The 15,839-nt window shown below is 44.6% G+C and overlaps 1 protein-coding gene across 6 annotated transcripts in view; it reads right to left on the bottom strand.

Annotated features, from left to right (window-relative positions):
* ADAT1 (adenosine deaminase tRNA specific 1) overlaps positions 1-12,296 on the bottom strand; it is a 39,533-nt gene extending 27,237 nt beyond the window's left edge. For 3 of the 6 annotated variants that reach the window (XR_011071292.1, XR_011071293.1, XR_011071294.1), the window contains exons 1-8: positions 10,782-11,014; positions 9,961-10,151; positions 9,609-9,677; positions 8,592-8,646; positions 8,003-8,133; positions 4,661-5,264; positions 2,740-2,885; positions 2,109-2,208 (exon numbers count right to left, since the gene is read on the bottom strand). Coding sequence is in view for 3 of the 6 variants with exons in the window: in XM_068527636.1 (XP_068383737.1) it covers positions 2,109-2,208; positions 2,740-2,885; positions 4,661-5,264; positions 8,003-8,133; positions 8,592-8,646; positions 9,609-9,677; positions 9,961-10,129 (1,274 nt within the window). In the remaining 3 variants the exon portion in view is untranslated. Of the gene's footprint in view, positions 1-2,108; positions 2,209-2,739; positions 2,886-4,660; positions 5,265-8,002; positions 8,134-8,591; positions 8,771-9,608; positions 9,678-9,960; positions 10,152-10,781; positions 11,015-12,255 lie in introns of those variants that run through there. The other 3 variants (XM_068527636.1, XM_068527637.1, XM_068527638.1) reach the window with 3 other exon arrangements.
* Between the last annotated feature and the right edge of the window lie 3,543 nt (positions 12,297-15,839).

Raw genomic sequence — 15,839 nt, 5'->3', positions numbered from 1 at the left:
AGAAAAGAAACAAATCCACCTGTGAACTTTAATTACAATACAACTTTATTATAAGGGCGTAATAAAGAAATGGAAAAGCCACTTAGAATGAAAAGAACTACCTATAAATTGTGGGAGTCCTACAACAGTCACTCAGAGGCAGCTCAATCCAGACAGATGGAAATGCCTTCGGTGGGGAGGCTGCTACCCCATAGCCCCACCCACCCTCGTGCTATTGCAGACCCTCTGTGGCTCACTGGGAGGGAAAAGCAGAGGGGGCAAGATGAACATTTAACAAAAGAAGAACCAATAAGGCAGATGCATGAAACTCCAAACACACAAGCATGAAACCCAAGTCTCATGTCCAACAGATCACATGCTCCACATTTCAATAAAAGCCAATTTGAAGATACAAAGTCTTGTTTTCATGGCACCCTTCTTGCCAGTCTGATCACTGTGCAGCTTCATAAATGATTCGCGGGTTCCAGCCTTGACCTACTAAACCAGAATCTCTAGTGGTAAAGCCCAAGAAAGTGTTCCTTTCAGAATCTTCCAGGGGAAAGAACAGCCTTTCCAAGAAATGATGCTGAGACAAGGACATCCACTTGCAAAAGAATGAAGTTGGATCCCTACCTCACACCTTATAAAAAATTAAATCAAAATGGATCAAAGTCCTAAACATAAAAGCTAAAACCATGAGAAGAAAACACAAAGTAAATCTTTGTGACAATGGTTTCTTACATATGATACTAAAAGCACAAACCACGAAATACAAAAATAGATAAAATGGACTTCCTTAAAATTTGAAACTTTTGTGCTTTAAAGGACACTTTCAAAAACTGAAAAGACAATCCACAGAACTGGAGAAATTATCTGAGATATATATCTGATAAAGGACTCATATCCAGAATATATAAAGAAATCTCTCAAATCAACAATGAAAAGACAAATAAACCAATTTAAAAAATGGGCAAAAGATCTGAACAGATATTTACTTAAAGAAGATATACAAATGGCTAATAAGTACAGGAAAAGATGCTCAGCATCATTAGTTATTAGAGAAATGCAAATCAAAACCACAATGAAATAGAACTTAACACCCACTAAAATGGTTACAAGACAGACAATAACAAGTGTTGGAAAGGATGCAGGATAATTGAAATACTCATACATTGCTGATGGAAGTTTAAAATGGTGCAGCTGTTATGTAAAACAGTTTGGCAGTTCCTCAGAAGTTAAACATAAGGTTATCCCATGACCCAGCAATCCCACTCCTAGGTATACCCAAGACAGTTGAAAACAAATGTCCACCCAAAAGCTTGTATATGAATGTTCAGAGCAGAATTATTATTCATAATAGCCAAAAAGTGAAATAACCCAAATGCCCATCAAAGGATGAACGGATAAAAAACTGGCATATCCATACAATGGAAAACAGGAATGAAGGAGTGATACATGATACAACATGGATGAACCTTGAAAACCTATGCTAAGTGAAAGAAACCACACATTGTATGATTTCATGTAGTGAAAAGTTTAGAATAGGTAAATCCATAGAGACAGAAAGTAGATCTGTGGATGCGAAGGGCTGGAGAAGAGGATGCGGAGTGACTGCTAATAGGTGCGGGGTTTCTTATCGTGTTGATGAAAATGTTCTGGAGGACTTCCCTGGTGGTGCAGTGGTTAAGAATCCATCTGCCAATGCAGGAGACACGGGTCCGATTCCTGGTCTGTGAAGATCCCACATGCCGCAGAGCAACTAAGCCCGCAAGCCACAACTACTGAGCCCGCATGCCAAAACTACTGAAGCCCGCGTGCCCTAGAGCCCGCACGCTGCAACTACTGAAGCCCACGCCCTCTAGGGCCCACCTGCTGCCACTACTGAGCCCGTCTGCTGCACCTACTGAAGCCCGCGCACCTAGAACCCATGCTCCGCAACAAGAGAAGCTACCATGAGAAGCCTGCACACAACGAAGAGTAGCCTCCGCTTGCCGCAACTAGAGAAAGCCTGTGTGCAGCAACGAAGACCCAACGCAGCCAAAAAAAAGAAAAAGAAAATGTTCTGGAATTAGAGGGTGGTGAGGTGTGAATGCACTGCCACCATCTCCTTCTGCCCCAATATGCTGTACCTGGCTTGAAGGCGTCCGATTCCTTTCTTTGTTGTTCCCTGCGGAAAGCCATTGGCGGTGACATCCAGTGGCTGCTCAGGAACTGCACTCCAGCTGATGGCTATGAAAAGATTCTGGCGTTAAAACTGTTCAGTTTTCTGTAAATGTCAGAGGTATTTTAATAAAAATATTTCCCTACCACTGAAGACTCATGAGAGCTGGATATGATGCCAGAGACAGTGGCTGCCACTCTGATGCCTGGCCTCCAGAATACAACAGTGTTAAGTGGTTCATGATTCTTCATCATCACCACCACCATCATCATCATAATAGCTAACAATCATTGAGTATTTATTATATGATGAACACAGTAAATGCATGAAACAGAATTTCTCATTTATTCTTCGTAACAACCCTGACAAATAAATGATATTCTTATCTGAAGATGAAGGAACTGAGGCTAAGAGAGGACAAATTGCCCAGGGTCATAAAGAGTGTGAACTTGACCCAGTGTGGGTATCTCCCAAGCCCACGCTATTGACCACTTGAGTGGTAAAATGCTACCCCAGGCTGGGAGGATGCAATCCCTTCCAGGCCACTCTAATGTCCAGGGACAAGTTACTCCAGAGCAAGTGGAACCTGGATCCCTTACCTGCCCCACAAGGAACAAGTCGGCCTTGGTTCTCAGCCTTTTTTGCCTGTACTGCACAGCGGCTCTGTTCAAATAGTAAATCTGACTGCTGTATTTTCACTTCTTGAACTCCAAAGCCTTCGGGTAAAGCTGAGACATTCTGACACCTAAACGTGAGGGGAAAGGCATGTAGTTTAGGCTCACTCATCGAGAAAGAGATTATCTAGGACTGTGGACCACATTACCACCCATGTCTCAGTGGGAGGCAAAGGCCTTAGAAAGTGTGTGGATTTATTTATTTATTTATTTATTTATTTATGGGGAGGATGGTATAGGAGGTTGTGACAGAATAGAATCCAGATCCTATGAACCTTATGGCTGAAGATCTCTTCCATCACTCTGAAGTGACAGCTATAAACTGAGTCACCACCCCTCAGGGACTTCAGTAACACCGAACTCCATTTCTCATATTGGCTGTGAAAGATTTGAAAACCTTAAGAAGAAATATTAACCTGGTGGCATCAGCTTCCTAGGGAGTCCTTAAAACAGGCCAGAAACCAAAATTGTCCCATAATATAAAAGCTTCATTTTTTTCTCTTGAATATTTCACACAAAGTAGATGCCAACATGTAGTGGGTCTAGAACTGAGCAGACAGCAACTTAAAGTCTTGGAATCAAGAAAACATGGAAAACAGAAAATGTCTTGGGCACAGTGCCTAGGATTGCCTTTTTTTTCTTAACATCTTTATTGGCATATAGTTTATACACCATAAAATTCACCCATTTAAAGTTATAATTCAATTTTTTAAGTATAGTCACAGAGTTGTGCAACAAGCACTGCAGTCTACATTTTCGTCACCCCAATGAGAAATCCTGCACCTAACGGCAGTCATTCACCATCCCCTTCTCCAGCCCCTGGCACCCATGAATCTACTTTCTGTCTCTATGGATTTGCCTATTTTGGACATTTCACTCCATGAAACCATACAACATGTGGCTTCTTTCACTTAGCATAAGATTTTCAAGGTTCATCCATGTTGTGACATGTATCAGTCCTTCATTCCTTTTTGTGGCTGAGTAACACTCCACTGCAGGGAGCTACCACCTTTTGTTTATCAATTCACCAGCTGATGGACATTTGGGTTGTTTCACTTTTGGGCTATTATGACTAATGCGGCTATGAACATTCATGTACAACTTTTATGTGGATGTATGTCTTCATTTCTCTTGTGTATGTACCCGGGAGTGGAATTAGTGGGTCATATCCTGGGGTGCTTCCAAGAGTCAGCTTTAGGAGTGGTACATTTGACAAGGGCCCACAGACCTCCCCTGGTCATGGCCTTATCTGCCCTCAGTTACTACAGCATTAATCAGGTTTGGCTGCCCTTCTTTAGGGAGACCACGCTTGAGTGGTCATCATTTGTCTTTTTTCTTTTTAAAAAATTAACACTAATGTCTGAAGGTTTTTAAACATTATAACAGCAATATATGCACACTGCAGAAAAATTAGAAAATAGAGTAATCACAAAGAAGAAAAAAATCACCCATAATACCACAACTCAGTGGTAATCATATTAATACCTTGGTGTATATCCTCCTATACATTTTTTTCTATGGGCATATATACTTTAAGACCGAAATGAACTCGTTTTACCTTCTAAATTGCTCTTTAAACATTATGAGCATCTTTCCATGTTAAATATTCATCAATATTAGTTGTAACAAAAATCACAATCTTCTATTGCTGGCCATTTCAGTGGTTTCCTCTTTTTTTTTTTTTTCCTTTAAATTAGTACACACAAAGCTAAATATTTGAGCACTTTCTTAATTATTTCCTTAGAACAAATTCTTAACTCTTTGTGCATAGGTATGTATGTCCAGGCTCTTTGGACATATTCTCAGACTGCTTTTTGGAAAGACTGTTCCCTCCCTGCCCTCTCACCTCCCAATCAGTGCTCTCTGCATGGCCTCCTGGCTGTACGGGCACTTCCCAATGACCACAGCTGACAGGTAGATGGGCTCTTCCAGGAAGTGCATCAGCAGTGCCCCCTGGCATCCGAGGACGTTCCACCGTGCCAGCTTGTCACTGCAGGACATGGAGCAAGTCCTGTCCCCCCGGCCTGGCTTCACTCGGAGCAGCCCCACCCGGTGATAGGCAGCACCAGGTTTCCCTGAGTCTCCAGCTTCTCCAGGCACACACTTGGCTCCAGTTCTATAAACGTCCACCACTTTGGCGCCACCTGGGGCCATTCCAGTGACAGCGGCTGGTTCCTCTGCAGTGAGATTAGAGGTGCTGACATCTGGTGAATTAGGGCCACTTTCCTGGTTGCCAAAACTCTGATGGTGAGCCATACCATCAGGAGTCCTGGGCTCAAGCCTCATCTTTTTGGTCACAGGACTATCTGAGTCTTCACATTTCCTTTTATCTTCAGGAGCTTCTAGGTTATCACTAGCTTCTACTGATGGGTTATTGGCCCAATCTCTACTGACAGGACAGCAAGGCTGATCTTCAAACTGAAGCATTGGAATGATGGAGGCATCCCCACCTGTAGGAGAAGAAATCACTTAAACCAGTGGTTCTCAAAGTGAGGCCACCGGACCAGCCACATAAACATCCCTTGGGAACTTGATAGAAATGCAAATTCTTGGGACCCACAGTAGCCCTGTTGACTCAGAAACTCTAGAGGCGGTACCCAGCAGTCTGTTTTAACAAGCTCTCCAGGTGATACTGATGCAACGTCAAGTTTGAGAACCACTGACTTAAATGAAGCTTAATTCTATTCTCCCAGCTACCTGAGATGAATTAAGAACACTTGGCCAAATTTCCCTAACAAGAATTCTCTGAGGTTCTTGCTGAAGACCGTATCCTAGACCCAGTGAGCTAGACTCTCTCAGGGGGAGGAGTCTTGAAAACTGAATTGTTTAACAAAGATCCCAGGTGATTCTTACCACAGAAGTTTTGGAAACACTAGATTAGACCAAGGTTTCTCAACCTCCACACTGACATTCTGGGCCAGATAATTCCTTGCCATGGGGGCTTGCCCTATATATTACAGGATGTTTAGCAGGCTCCCTGGTCTCTACCTACTAGATACCAATAGCACCCCTGAGTCTGACCATCACAAATGTCTGCAGATGCTGCCAAATGTCCCCTGGGCAGCAGAATCATCCTGAGTTGAGAACCCCTGGCTTAGAATGAGCACAGTTTCTCAAGTGCATTTTGTGGAATATTATTCCATAAGATGCCTTGGAAAACAAAAGTGGATGGTTGATTTCATGGTTAAATAAGTTTGGCAAATAATGCTCACAATTTCTCCATCTTGCATATCCTCACAGTAAAGACTCACAGTAAATTACACAACTGGTATTTCCCCAAGCTGGTTTAGAGATTTCTGACCCACTCTGTGTTTACAGGGAATCAAAGAAAACCAGAGGTCAGTAAAAAGCACACCTCCCTTGTGAGAAGGGAGCTTCTTCTTCAAACACTAATGTGTATTGCTTTTCTAAAGTGTGTAAATAATACGTCTGTGGTCTTTATAACCTAAGAGTGGAAAAGCCAAGAGATGCAGAAGTGGGAGTGTTGCCAGAGAGGCTGGCTGGCAGGCTTCCAGAGACCTCACAAGGTGACAGTGACTTTGGAGAATTCCCCAGGGCCCACCTCCCACTCTGAAGGCTCAGAGATTTGATCTTGACAGATGCCTGAACTCAAGAGGCTGACTCATGCTAATACAGCTCACAAGTACCAGTCTGAAGTAGCCAATCCAGGCACCAACTTATCAATTAGTAATGAGGAATAAATGCCAAGGGAGCCAAACAGTCACATTCTCTAGGTAGTGTTCTTTCTCCCTGCAGACAAACCATGGGTGGACATCACACTGTAAAAGATTACCCATCACCCTGGGAGTTAGATCAGTGGTTCTAAATTTTGATTTCAAAGACCAGTAAAATCTCCAGAAGATTTTAAGATGAATAGAGTGTTGACAACTCTTTATTCCATCAAGTAAGATCTTTAAAAATCCTATTTATCATTATTTTAATAATACATAAAAATCTCATAACCTTAAAATGGAAAGAAATTAGTTTTTTGAAAAACTCACTGAGTAGTCCTGATTTTTCTCATCTGGCCATGGACCAGTACACTCTCACAAAGCAGTACCAGCCTGCAAACCACTGATTTATGTAGTTTGATTAGGCGGTCAGGCCAGCTGTGATCACCAGATGTATCCCTCTCCACAGGAATGCTACACCTCCCACTGGGATCAGCCAGGCCCTGGCTATTCAAAATGTGATACATGGGCCAATACCACTGGCACCACGTGGGAGTTGGTTAGAAATGCAGACCTCCGGCTCTACCCCAGACCTACTGAATTTGAATCTGCATTTTAACAAGATCCCTGGGTGATTTATATGCATATTACAGTTTGAGAAGCACTGAGTTAGGAAACAACCTATCAGGGCACTGCTAAGAATAGAGTATGGATGAGTCCTGCCTTCCTCTGTATGTCATTTTCCTGTTCTTTCATAAGCTATATTTTTGATTTGAGTTATGATCTTCAGTTATTGTCTCTTAAGAGTGATTACCTATCTGCTCTAATTGCATAGTTAGTTTTAAAATTTAATACTCAGGGAACAATCTTATATCCTTATTTCAAAGTTTTTAGGGTGAGGAAATTTTACCACCATCCCTGAACTGTTGTCTACAAAGGGTAGAAATTATTGCCAATTTTCAAGACAGAAAAACAAAGGATAGTAAATCGGCCAGGTCTGGTCTTCCCGCCTAATGCAACCATAGCACCTGAATATCCCCTTACAACTCATCAAAATTTACCTTAACTAACCATGGCCGTCTACATTTCCTAAAAACTAAAGGGTAAGCAAGGGACTAGTCTTATTCACTGCTACATAACCAGTATGTCACACTTGCCTGACAAGGAGTAGAAAATTTATGTTTAATGAATGAATGAAATGAGTTTCAGGATAAATCACCATAGAACTCAGGGCTTTGGACCTCTAAGCCCTATTATTGGTCTTGGACCTTGTGGGGTCTCAGCTTTAAGCTTCCCAATCCTGCTTGGGAACTGAGAACTGAATAATAGTATGAGTGAAGCGCCCTCCCCTTTTCCTTGGTAGAGATGTGATTAGGCACACTGGGCTGTTCACAAAAAGGCACTATCAATGGTTGTAGCTCCACTTCATCTAAGGTGTTTTTCTGAGAAACTATGGATAAGACAACAATAAGGAAGCAGACAACGTAACATGAATCCAAAGGCTTTAATATACTTACAGGGTGTATGGCTGGAGAAAAACACAAACAAGAGGTCTGGTCTGAGTTTCCACAGTTCTCTCTGAGTTCCTGGGACAAAGATGCTATCCTCTTTCAGGCTGGCTGCCAAGTGGAGCTGATGGAGAAGGTACCTAATGGGGTGCAGGATGTTATCAGAACGAACAACCAGTCTGTGGTAAGGGAAAGACTCTGGCTGCGTTAATACTAAGAAAGAAAGAGATACTGCAGACCAATGGGACTGGTAGCGACTGGGAATTATGAGAATGACCTGGCCCAGTGACTCTCAAAATGCGACTCCTGAAACAGCAGCATCAGCATCAGCTGGAATTTATTGGAAATGCAACTTATCAGGCTCCACCCGGATCTGCTGAATCAGAATCTCTGGGGATGGGCCCAGCTATCTGGGTTTTAACAAACCTTCTAGGTGATTCTGATGCACATCAAGCATGAGAACCACTGTCTAGACAAGCACTATTTTAAGTGCAGTTCGGAGGCCTACATAATCAGTATTACCTAGGAGCTTATTAGAAATGCATATTCTGGGGCCCCCACCCAAGCTAAATCAGAGTCTTTGGGGATGTAGCTTTACCTCTGGAAACTCCTTCTGGCTATGACCTCAGCATGGCTATCATTGAGGATGTCTCCTGCGACAAAGACAGGACACTTGTGAAGACATATGGAACCTGGAGATTCCCTGGTTTCTAAAAGCAGAACATAGCAGCTTCTCCCAGCACCCAGAATGGCCATGTAGCTCCTGGAAGGCTTTGCCTGAAAGTTTTACAATCATTACTGGCAAAGCATTTACAGCAGGGTTTCCTCAACTACTGACATTTAGGGTTGGAAAATGCTTTGTTGCATGGGGCGGGGGGCGCTGTCCTGGGCTTTGCAGGATGTTTAGCAGCATTCCTGGCCTCTACTCACTAGAGACCACTAGCATATTCCCCTCTCCCCAGTTTTGACAACCAAAATGTCTCCACATATTGCCTAAAGTCTCCTGGGGGGCAAAATTTCCCCTAGCTGAGAACTCCTGATTTATAGGGAAATCTTTATCTGGAGGAGAGGAGCCCAGATCTTTTGTGCCCTCGTGCCATACTTGTGCTCATAGTGATAAAATTCCATCGAATTCTATCAACAGTGGTCCTGGAACAGCGGCATCATATCCAGGAGGAAAGGCTAGGAGAATGAGGAGAGCAAACTGGAGAAGGAATCTGTTAACGGGCAACCAGAAGGTGAAGATGCCAGACCTCTAAGGGATTTCCATATTCTTTCTGGTGCCAAAATCTCCATTTAATTAAAGATTGCTTTGTGGGGCTTCAGATCTAATATGGAATAGCTAAGCCCAGGGAACTTTTGGTTTGAGCATGAAAATACTGGCCAACTTTCAAGCCACTCGGAAAGATGTTCCTGGTGGCCTTTGCTTCCACAGCTTACTTCCATTCTTTAAATGAGTTCTGTCCTTTCAACTGGAGCGGCAGTCAGTGGGAAGTGAAAGGTCAGCCACCTAGCGATATGGCCCCTTTGCTCTGCCGAGGAGAGGAACGGATGACATGCACACTGGTTTCCAAAACTCCCTAACAGGCCCTGTTCAGACCCCACCGGGGCTTACCGCTCTTCCTCATTTTGGACTGGCCTATGCATTTGGTTCCTGTTCCCATTGAGACAACTTCCTTTGTCACTGAGGGGAAAAAAACAAATCATTAAGTGAGCTCTCAGAATCTGAATGGCCTATAGGTTTAATAAGTCTGCACACTGAGTCCCCCAAAGGCTGACTCAACTGTGGACTGCGGTTCCAGCACGGCCATCTCCCGCCACCAGAGGTACCCCGCCCCCTGGCGGGGAGCAGCGGAACATGCCCAACATCGAGGTTTACACCCAACCGCCATCGTCCCTGCCTAGCCCTGTGTAGTTCTACCATCTCCTACAGGGAGAGACAGCGTTCCAGGGAGAAAAGGTCTCACCTTGCACCGGTCTGTCAGGGCGGTCGCAGGCCTGGTCAGCTGTAGGTTGTATCTTCACCACGGCTGCGAGCAACGTCCACTCGCGGTTGGGCTCAGGCTTCCCTTGCTTGGGCAGCCTGCTCCCATAGTGCTCATAACACAGCTGCGCAATCTCATCCGCGGTCCACATGGTGTGAGCTGGTGCTGAGGCCCTGATCAAAAGCCACAACCATCAGAAGGGCAGAAAGGAGAACGAATGCAAGATGCTACAACCCTGCACCAGTGCTTCAACAGGCATTCAGATATAGCCCATTCATGTTCACACTGAGGTTTCTCAGTTCGGAACCCTATGTATCATCTTCTCCTACTACCCCTCTGCCTTCTTTTCATCTTTAATGAAAGACCAAAGAAGTCCCAAATCTCACAAGCCCAGAAGATACCCTATTTCTTCAAGCTGCTTTTTTTTCTTCTTCTAATGTTATATATTTGACATGTTTCTAATGAATCTGAACCTAACTACTCAAAATGAAAGCATATGAGAAGGAAGTATCCTTGTTACTCCAATTTTCATTTGGAAATAGCATGTAAAATAGCTGAGGGTGCAGACCTCAGCTTGCTTTGGACAGACTCTCACCATACAAAGTTTATCTTTCCGGGGAGAAGGTTTTTCTTTTCCGTCCTCTTTTTCAGACGTTTTACTTGTCTTTCCGTCATAGCAGATAGTTTACCTCCCTCTAGTAAACCTCCAGTGATGCCCCCATCAGGAAAGCAACCCTTTAATTTCTTCTACAGCGTTTTATGATGCAGAGGGAAGAAGTGACAAGAGTCTAGTGGTTTCTCACCAGTCAAGTGTTCCGCTTCTCAGAGTGAGTGCTTTGGAGTTACCATTTCTGGAGTCTCATCCTGGTTTTGCTACAAAGTAACTGTGCGATATTGCGTAGATTACTTAACCTTTCTGTGTCATCTGATAATAGAGACAGTAGTATGTAATCCACTGGAGTTACTGCGAGGCTTAAATAATTACAAAAAGCAATTAAAAAAAAAAAGCAATTGGTACAAAGTTGAGCATAATTAATGTTAACTGAGATTAATATTACAAAAAAGGACACTTGAATTTCCTGATTGATTTGCCTTGAGCTCCTTATCAGGCAGTGGAACTGTAATGGACACGTAAAACCATGAATAAGAAACCATGAAGCAGATCAGACCTAAAAGAGGTCTAGAATACTTCCCTCGAAACTCTCTCACTCTTGACTCTATGGATGCTCGCTCAGTGACCTCATTTGGACTCAAATGTATGAAAAGCTTCCTAGTAGAAAATAAGATCATATGGTGATGGACAAAGCCAGACATGTCACCAAAAAAAAAAAAAAAAAAAAAAGGCTCCACTGCACCCCAATGCATATAGCAGACAACTGACTTTTCTACAATGAGCAAAATTGCGTTGTGTTAAATTAATTAAACAAGGAGGCCATTAGATTGATGAGGCTCTAATGCTGTGGTGCCCTATTTAAGCAAACCAAGATCTAAGCATGTTGGCCTTCCCCGGTGGCACAGTGGTTAAGAATTCGCCCACCAATGCGGGGGACACGGGTTCGAGCCCTGGTCCGGGAAGATCCCACATGTCGTGGAGCGACTAGGCCCATGTGCCACAACTACTGACGCTCTTGAGCCCGTGAGCCACAACTACTGAACCTGTGTGCCACAACTACTGAAGCCCATGCGCCTAGAGCCGGTCCTCCACAACAGGAGAGACCACCGCAATGTGAAGCGCGTGCACCGCAACGAAGGGTAGCCTCCGCTCGCCACAACTAGAGAAAGCCCGCGGGCAGAAACAACCCAACACAGCCAAAAATAAATTAAAAAAAAAAAAAAAAAGTTAAAGTAATTCGGCTGCCAGAGGAGAAAAGGCTTTAGAGGGGTTGGAAGTGAAGCCTACTTCCCTTAGGCCCCCTCCTCAATATCCTCCAGGGGCCCGGCTGGGGCCCATTCGGAGACTCCAGGCCCCTGCAGCAGGGACAACGTGCGTGCCTGCCCCCTTGGGCTTTGTGGGATGCTGCCGAGAGGCCACGCGCCCCGCACTCGTCCGCAGCAGGAGCTCTCCGCACAAGGGGACGTTGGCATTTCCCTGAAAGGAGCCGCATTATCCCACCGGACACGCGGTGGGAGAGGCGCGGTCCTGATATCCTCTCCCCACACAAAAAGGGCTCCGGAAAGTCGGACAGAGGGGACCTCACCCAGGAGCCCCAAGGTCCCCCTTATTTGCGCGCCCTCGGCCGCACGACCCCACCCCCTTCACGGACGCTCGCCTCCCACCTCCACAACTCGCGCTCTCGAAGGGAACAGAGCCCGCGCGGCGCAACGGGCGTGACGTCACAAAGAGGTGGCGCTTCCAGACCCGTCTCCGGAGGCGCGCAGTGCACGCTGGCCCTTGTAGTCGTTTAGGGGGCGGAGCCAGGGGCGGCTGGGCTGATCCTTAGAGTCTAGCGACTTCCGGCGCTGTGCTTAGGTACCGGTGAAATGGGCTCAGGGAAGCTGACTCCCCGGTGGGATAGATTCAAATAGTAGAATGATGTCGTATCTTGGAACACTAGTCTGAATTTTTGTCTAAAACATTGATGTCCAGTAGAAATATAATTTCGAGCCAGATATGTAATTAAAAAATTTCTAGTAGCTACGTTTTAAAAAGTCAAAAGAAATAAGTGAAATTAATTTTAACCATATATTTTATTTAACCCAGCATATTCAACATATTTCAACGTGTAATCAATATTTTTTTATAAATTTGAGATATTTTACATTCTTTTCTTCATACTAAGTTTAAGAAATCTGGTGTGTATATTACAGTACATCTAAGTTCTGACCAGCCACATTTCAAACGCTCAATAGCCATATGTGGCTAGTGGCTTACCGTATTGGACAGCTCATGTCTAAAACCTTCAGTTTGTCAGGTATAGGTAGTATAGCTGTCTTGGATAGTTCAGGAGCCTGTACCATTCAGCAGCTGTATACCTCAATTACTAAAGATGAGAGAATTCACTTTTCTTACTACCCCTCAAAAGCTAGAGAAGAAGTGCAACTTACTTGATCCCCATCTTTCTCTCTAGATCAGAGGAAAAGGGCCACAGGCCTCCTCCAAGTGTCAGGACCCTGATCCTCCTTCCTCTCTCCAACATGTTTAGTTTTGTTGTTTTGTTTTTTGTTTTTGGCCATGCGGCATGTGGGATCTTAGTTCCCTGACCAGGGATCGAACCTGTGCCCCTTGCATTGGAAGCGCAGGGTCTTAACCACTGGACTGCCAGGGAAGTCCCTCCAGCATGTTTAATCTGCGACTGACTCCTTGTCTTTAAAGATTCCTGGTGGGGGAATCATCTTCCAGGGTCATCTCAGGGATTAGTACCACCATTTGTCTAGTTGCATAAACTGAAAAGTGAATCACCTTGTCATTTCCCTTCCCTTCACCCCCATAATATAATCCAATATATAATCCATTACCAAGTCCTGTTGAGCTTTCTCTATCTTGAGTCCATCCAATTCTGTCCATTTTCATGGCAACACCCTAGTCCGAACTGCTGTTGTTTCCCTCTTGGACTGCTTGTTAACCTTGGACTTTAACCTCTTTCTGCCCAACTCCAATTCTTTTTCACAGAGCAGCCAGACTGATGTTTTCAAAATGCAGATATGATGTCACTCCCCTGCTTAAATGCTTCAGTGGTTTCCCAGCACTTTTAAAGTGCAGACAAAGTCCCATAGTAGGGCTCACAGCCCTGTATGACCAGCACCGTCCTGCCTCATCTGTTGGCATATTTCTTTGGGTTTTTATATCTAGTGGTATTGGTCTTCTCCTTGTTCTTTCCTTGTCAGGGCCTTTGCACTTGTTGCCACACTATGGAAAGCCCTTCCTTCCCTTCTTTGACTAGTTAGTGCTCTATCTTCCTTCAGATCTCAGATCTGATGTCCTCAGGGAAAACTTCCTTAACTAGGTCTGTTAGAGTTTCTCAATACCCCATGGATCTCTCCTTCAGAGCATTTTCCAGAAGTTTCCATTTTTTGGTTTTATTGGGATGATTTATTAAATATTTTCTTAAAGGATTTTTTTTTTAAGATTTAATTTTATCTATTTTTGGCTGTGTTGAGTCTACATTGCTGTGCGCAGGCTTTCTCTAGTTGTGGCGAGCGGGGGCTACTCTTCGTTGTGGTGCGCGGGCTTCTCATCACGGTGGCTTCTTGTTGTGGAGCATGGGCTCTAGGCGCGTGGGCTGTTGTTGTGGCACACGGGCTCTAGAGCGCAGGCTTAATTGTGGTACATGGGCTTAGTTGCTCTGCGGCATGTGGCATCTTCCCAGACCAGGGCTCGAACCCGTGTCCCCTGCATTGGCAGGAGGATTCTTAACCACTGCACCACCAGGGAAGTCCCCTTCCAGCTTTCATTCTGTTTGTCATTTTTTCCTGCTAAACCACACAGACAAGATGTCTACTGCTGCTTCAGTTCCTCTATCCCCAAGCTCCTTGAGGCCAGACAGCTGGCATCTGCCCCCAGCCTACCACTAAACAGCTCTCCAAAGATCACTTGTGACCTCATTAATCCTTGTTGCCTTTTCCAATGGTCCACATTGACGGTACAGTGGTGCCTGAAGTCCAGTCCCTTATCCTGGTGAGTTGACTTTTCATTATTAATTAACACCACCTTGCTGAAGGATGTACCATATGATGTGTTTCTTCTGAAATACCACCTGGTCATCTAACCTGCACTGCCAAGTGCTCCTGGAGCCTATGTTCAACACCAGCAAGGAGTGAGGTGCTCAGCACTCCCTGTAGTTCCCAGTTAGGTAATTCTGGGTGCTTAGATCATTTTACCAGCCGCAAAGTAAAAAACTGCTCTGTGAAAGTAGACTGGCAACTCCCAAGCCGAGACGCTTGCAGAGGTTTTGCTGAAGTGCAAAAGACAAGTCCTTTGTTGTCTCGTTGGAGAAAAGTTTCCCCCGCTGCCTCCCTGTGTCATGGGCTCTCTTTTAATAGTAGGTCCCCAGCCATACCCTTGTCACATTCTTAGCTCAATTGAACTGCGCTGAAAATGAGAATACACCAGACTCACTATTCAGCATCCTATTCACTCTTCCCACCCAATGTCTAACAAGCACGTTAAATTTAATTATGTCCAAAACCAAACACTCAACCTTCCTTCTCAAACCTGCACTTCCTCAAGTTTTTTCCATCTCAAGTCAATGACAACTCTACTTTCCAGTTGGTCAGGCCCCAAACCTTGAAATTATCTTTGATTCCTCTTCTTACAACCCACATTGACAGCAGATTCTGCTGACCTCAGGAACACAGGCAAAGTCCAATGGCTCAACCATCACCATCTCTTTACACCACCCAAGGCTAAGCCATCATCGCTCCTCAGCCCACTGCTGCAGTGCAACTGTCTCCCTTTCACTCTTGCTTTCCACATGCTAACTAGAACAATCTTTTAAAAACACTGCTCAAGGGAACTTCCCTGGTGGTCCAGTGGCTAAGGCTCTGTGCTTCCAATGCAGAGGGCATGGGTTCAATCCCTGGTTGGGGTATTAAGATCCCACATGCCATACGTGGTGTGGCCAAAAAACAAACAAACAAAAAAACACTGCTCAAACCCCTCCAATGGCTTCACACCCCACTCATAATACATACTCCTCTGCATGGCTTACAGATGCCTGCATGATCCGGCCCCTTACTGATCTTTACTTGCTCCTCTCCGGCCATACCAGACCCCTTTGCTGTTCCTCAAAAATGCAGCCCTGTAGTCTAAATCACCCCTTTTCCACTCAGATCTCTGTTTCCAGATCTCTACTTAAATGTCACCTAGAAGAGGTCTTCCCTGACCACATATGCAACATAGCACTGCCTCCATCACTTCTATC

The sequence above is a fragment of the Eschrichtius robustus genome, chromosome 19 (genome assembly GCF_028021215.1).
Source record: "Eschrichtius robustus isolate mEscRob2 chromosome 19, mEscRob2.pri, whole genome shotgun sequence".
Lineage (NCBI taxonomy): Eukaryota > Metazoa > Chordata > Mammalia > Artiodactyla > Eschrichtiidae > Eschrichtius > Eschrichtius robustus.
The sequence above is the reverse complement of the archived record's forward strand: the minus strand, read 5'-3'. Positions and strand labels throughout refer to the sequence as shown.